The sequence below is a fragment of the Amphimedon queenslandica genome, unplaced genomic scaffold (genome assembly GCF_000090795.2).
Source record: "Amphimedon queenslandica unplaced genomic scaffold, v1.1 AMPQUscaffold_13354, whole genome shotgun sequence".
NCBI lineage: Eukaryota > Metazoa > Porifera > Demospongiae > Haplosclerida > Niphatidae > Amphimedon > Amphimedon queenslandica.
Window position 1 is genome coordinate 95,536 of NW_003546410.1, and position 4,874 is coordinate 100,409.

General features: G+C 36.2%; 3 protein-coding genes across 5 annotated transcripts in view; 1 reads left to right on the plus strand and 2 right to left on the minus strand.

Annotated features, from left to right (window-relative positions):
* Positions 1 to 2,929, minus strand: part of LOC100636119 (ankyrin-3-like) — an 8,099-nt gene extending 5,170 nt beyond the window's left edge. The window contains exons 1-3 of the mRNA XM_011406249.1: positions 2,905 to 2,929; positions 2,403 to 2,475; positions 2,095 to 2,249 (exon numbers count right to left, since the gene is read on the minus strand). Coding sequence (XP_011404551.1) covers positions 2,095 to 2,249; positions 2,403 to 2,475; positions 2,905 to 2,929 — 253 coding nt within the window. The remainder of the gene's footprint in view (positions 1 to 2,094; positions 2,250 to 2,402; positions 2,476 to 2,904) is intronic.
* LOC105313094 (elongation factor-like GTPase 1) overlaps positions 1 to 2,946 on the minus strand; it is a 10,929-nt gene extending 7,983 nt beyond the window's left edge. The window contains exons 1-7 of one of the 3 annotated variants that reach the window (XM_019997768.1): positions 2,905 to 2,946; positions 2,633 to 2,860; positions 2,403 to 2,592; positions 2,309 to 2,354; positions 2,095 to 2,249; positions 961 to 1,060; positions 808 to 911 (exon numbers count right to left, since the gene is read on the minus strand). The gene's annotated coding sequence lies outside the window, so the exon portion shown is untranslated. Of the gene's footprint in view, positions 1 to 807; positions 912 to 960; positions 1,061 to 2,094; positions 2,250 to 2,308; positions 2,355 to 2,402; positions 2,593 to 2,632 lie in introns of all 3 variants that reach the window. The other 2 variants (XM_019997769.1, XM_019997767.1) reach the window with 2 other exon arrangements.
* Positions 2,947 to 3,031: 85 nt separating this feature from the next.
* Positions 3,032 to 4,874, plus strand: part of LOC109582798 (uncharacterized) — a 4,955-nt gene continuing 3,112 nt past the window's right edge. Inside the window, exons 1-2 of the mRNA XM_019997757.1 lie at positions 3,032 to 3,092; positions 3,137 to 3,422. Of these exons, the coding sequence (XP_019853316.1) occupies positions 3,038 to 3,092; positions 3,137 to 3,422 (341 nt within the window). The 5' untranslated portion in view covers positions 3,032 to 3,037. The remainder of the gene's footprint in view (positions 3,093 to 3,136; positions 3,423 to 4,874) is intronic.

Here is a 4,874-nt window from a genome sequence, read left to right on the forward strand (position 1 = left end):
CCATTCGGTGTATAATATCTATGATGATGATGATGAAGATGAAAAAAGGTGGCTGAACAAAACGGCCGGTTCGCCGATTTTTGACTTTTCACTTAGACAAGGTCTAGAGTCACGCTAGTTGTACCATTGGAGTCCTCTGGTCAAGATAAGGTCCTCTATAAAGTCTGGTAAGCATAGGAGCTCGTTTTCCCGGTATAGCAAGGCTGCAAAAGTCGTGGCAGCCATTTTGTTTGGGGGTGAATCCTACTTAGTAACGCTACCGCGTTACTAATAGTACAGGGACTTTGACATGATTTTTGAGCAACTTTAAAAATTTGTAAAAAATACAATTTTGATTAAAACCAGCTCAAACTTTCTACACAACATAAGAACATGTATATATACCAGGAAAAATTATAAAAATGAACAATTCTCAACTTTTCAATTTTGACAAAATTTGACCAACAACCATGCACTATATAGCACAGGGACTTTGGTTCAATTTTTGAGTAACTTAATAAATTCCTAGAAAATCCAAATCAGCCCAAAACATTCATACAACACAACTTTACACAAGAACATGCATCAGAACAAATTTTTAAAATGGAAATCTCTCTTAGCAAATCCAAAAAATACAGTATACCCTGTATAGTGGATCAACTTTAAAATCCATTGATTAGAACCTGCATGAGCACTGTGTGAAAAGGAAACCCTGTATGTACATGTACAAATGCATGTACATGTATCATGTAGTGTACACATACATGTACGTGTGCATGTATGTGTACACGTACATGTACGTGTACATGTATGTACATGTAAATATACCTTCATTATTGTCTTCATTGGCTTTTGCTGGTTTAGTGTTGCCAGAACGTAAATTTCTAATTAAAGCCTCTCTCTTCTCCTTCAATTCTTCGAGTGTTAATTTCCTGTGGGTGTTCATGCTCAAGGGTTGAAGCAGAGAGGAATAAAACTAACCTGGTCTGTGTCTCATGGACTGAAGAAAGATCAGCCAAAAACATTTTAGAAATAAAAACAATAACTGGAGCATGAGGCTCAGGACTACAGGATATAAAACCTAAAAGGAGAGAGAGAGAGAGAGAGAGAGAGAGAGAGAGAGAGAGAGGGGGGGGGAGAGACATTAAGAAAAAAATGATATCAATGAAACATTATTAGAGCATACATGTAAGGAATATGTACATTACATGTACATTTACATAGTAAGGTAACATTGACTTCTTAATCTTATTATAAACGTAGACTTGGTGGTGTAGCTATTAATTAAAAGTAAATGATTGCAAAGTGTTTGTTTAACAACGACAAATACAATGATTACAAATACAGTACAGTCCAGGTGTTATAATTATTGGTAAAACTATAATTACAGTAAATTAAAAGATTGAAAACACATGTACATGTATGTAGCCAAATGTCTTTGTCACTATCATTAACAGCAGTCAAAGATTCAATGGAAGAGCTACATGACATGTAGGACGATATCTTATAATACAAAATGTACATGTACAGAAACCAAAATAAGTAGAAATGACTTTTCAATGATATTCATTAATCATTATTTTATAAACTATTAATCAATTAAAGAGTGCATCCACATAATAGTCAATGCATTTGTAGGAGATATCATAAAAACAGCAACAAAAATAAACGATGTAGCTATTCAAGAAACAAAATTAGAAAATAAGGTGTATAGAGCTGTTTAAGTTTAAAAATACAAGTACAAGCTATGGTATAGTAAGTCTGCTTTTAGTACATGTACATACACTGTATGTACTACATAGTATACAGAAATGAACATGCACACACTGCATATGACACACAAATACAGTACAATTAAAATCATTCAAATTGATTCAATACAGAAGCATTACCGTATAGCAGGAAATTTGAGAGGGAGTAAAATTTGGTGAATTGCTAAATTTTGGCTGATTGGCGGATTTTAAATTGGCAAATTTGTGGTCATGTGTCATTAAGCATGCGCATATTTGCTGAGAATGGTGGTTTTCATTTTGACAAATTGCTATCAAAATGCCAATTAGCCAAATTTACATGTAATTCCCTCTAAACTATCCCGCTATTCAGTATTATACTCACTGTCAACCAGTTCTTGTGTTTCTATTGGATACGAGTCAATCTTCCTATTACCAGCACACATCAGCTTCTCCAGTCTATCCCTACTCAATCCTCTAGGACTAGGCAACACTCTAACCACCATACCAAGGACTGCAGCTGCTAATGGAAGCCACTGACTACATATAGCAGTGAGATGGATGAAAGGGTCAGAATGGGTGGAGTCACGTGCTCATACTTTTAATCCCAAACTGCTCGTGATTTTATCAATTAGAGGTTTGTTCCTAAAATAAGGTTTTAATTAAAGGGAGTGGTGGGTGGGTGTGGCTTACTTTTTAACCAGCACGGCATCGTAGACAGTCCAAATGTTTCCCAAAGCAAACTGAACAAATAACGGCTTTTTATCTTTATTCCTTATCAATTTGTATTATATTGGGCAACTCCCAATATAATACAAATTGATTTAATCCGGCTATTATGTAGATATTATAGAAACCCCAAAACCTTACCAACAGCTTCCACCTGGAGTCATTAATAATAAGAATTAGGCAATTTTTATTACTTTTCTCTCAATTAAGCAATTGTCCAATGAATACTTTTTAAAATCACAAAACTAGACACTGTATATTGTACCCAACTGATCTTTACTAAAATCAAATCTGTAGTACATAATAAAATTAACTAATAATAACTTTTAAAGGTGTAGCTGCTGTACAGTACTTGTGGCTGCTATCATTGGCTAGAAGTCCTTGAATAATTTATTAATGAAAAGAAGACTCGATGAATTTTTCTAAAAGACTAAAAGACTAAAAATATAAAGAAGAGAATTTTTACCTTCAGCATAGCCAGTAACCACCATTTTTATTTAAATTAATATTCATTGGGTAGTACCGGTATCTAGTTTATTTAATTTTACTTTGGGTGGGGCTCATGTTTGTGCGTGGGTGTAGAATACACTGCAACAACAATGGCTACAAATTCTTCCTCTGCTCCTTTTATAAACGTTTGCAATAAAGAACTAAGTAAGTTTTTGTGTATATTTGACATTTAATAAAGAGTATTTCAGGTATTGATGAGTATCACTCAGTCTATGATAAAGTGAAGTCTATTTCTGCTAGTTGGAAGTCATTCGCTATTTCATTACGTTTGAGAATAACTGACATTAATGCCATAGAAGCTTGCTCTCATGGAAATGCAATTTCTTACCTGCAGAAAGTTATTGAGCATTGGCTAATGAAAAATTATGATTATGAGCGTTATGGCTGGCCCTGCTGGAGAATGGTGTGTGTAGCTGTTAAAGAAGGAGGAGGAAATTCAGCATTAGCTGATGAAATAGCTCTTGAACATCCTATGCCAGCTACTACTGGAGGAGCTACTCCTCATCCTCTACCAGCTACAACTGGAGGAGCTACTCCTCATCCTCTACCAGCTACAACTGGAGGAGCTACTCCTCATCCTCTACCAGCTACTACTGGAGCTACTCCTCATCCTCTACCAGCTACTACTGGAGCTACTCCTCATCCTCTACCAGCTACTACTGGAGCTACTCCTCATCCTCTACCAGCTACTACTGGAGGAGCTACTCCTCATCCTCTACCAGCTACTACTGGAGGAGCTACTCCTCATCCTCTACCAGCTACTACTGGAGGAGCTACTCCTCATCCTCTACCAGCTACTACTGGAGGAGCTACTCCTCATTCTCTACCAGCCACTACTGGAGCTACTCCTCATTCTGTGGATGGTCCTACTGATGGTATTCATGGAATGTCAATCTCAAGAGGTAAATATAATATAATGTATAGGTGGTATATAGTTTGTAGGGGAGAATTTTGCAATTTTTGCACAAAAATGTATAGTTAAAAGTTAACAATGTCAACATGGCATAGTCTCGCATATAGCCTTGACAAAAGAAGAGTAGTATGCCTATGCAAAAATGCTTTTTGGACTCGCCACGCTTGCGTAGGCGGGTAGTAAGCAGTTGGGTTGTCATTCTGTCATTCTGTCCACACATTTTAATTGATTTGTAAAAAAAGTATCTTTTTGTCTGAACAGTCTAGAGCTCTATTTCTTCTTCTAGCAACAGATAAAGTTGCTTTCTTTCATCTAGTTATGCTTTTTGTAGCATCCCGTGGCACCAAAAGCTGTGAATTAGTGCTAAACCGGGGACCTCTCTCTCCAGGTGAGAGCTCGTGTTTCCCTCTACAGGGCCGAGATTTGCTTCAGAGATAGAAAATCCCATCTAACGAAAAAAAAGAAGAACGATTTTGTCCTAACTTCGTTGTTTGTGAGTTACAGTTGCTCAAAGTTTGTGATTTAGCCTCTTTGAGAATTTTTCAGGCGGCACTGGGGAAAGCAGGAGCAACCAAACTCTCTCAGTCTCTTTTAAATAACTAGAAAAATTTTCTGTGCCAACTCTTTCTTTGAATAGAGCTTCAGATGCTAAAATAAATTTCAGCTTTTCTTCTTTCTCCTACCCATGTGCCATGATTAGCTTAGTTAGTTGTTGACCACACCCATAGCTTATTTTAATTATCATTATAACTCTGCAGTCAATAATAATAATTTTTTTCAAATTGCTTAAAATATCACAGTACAAGTAATACATATCACTCAGGTGAATTCCAGCAGGCAAGTCCATTGCACCATAGTGCTTCATAAAAGTTTTGATCGTGGTACGCCCCACGATGATATGACTCTCTTTATCTACTTTATAAAGAAATAATTATAATATACATATATTGATTCCTAACGATAATAGCTACAATTTTTGGAGGGACAACTTGTCCCATTTCTTTTTATCTATC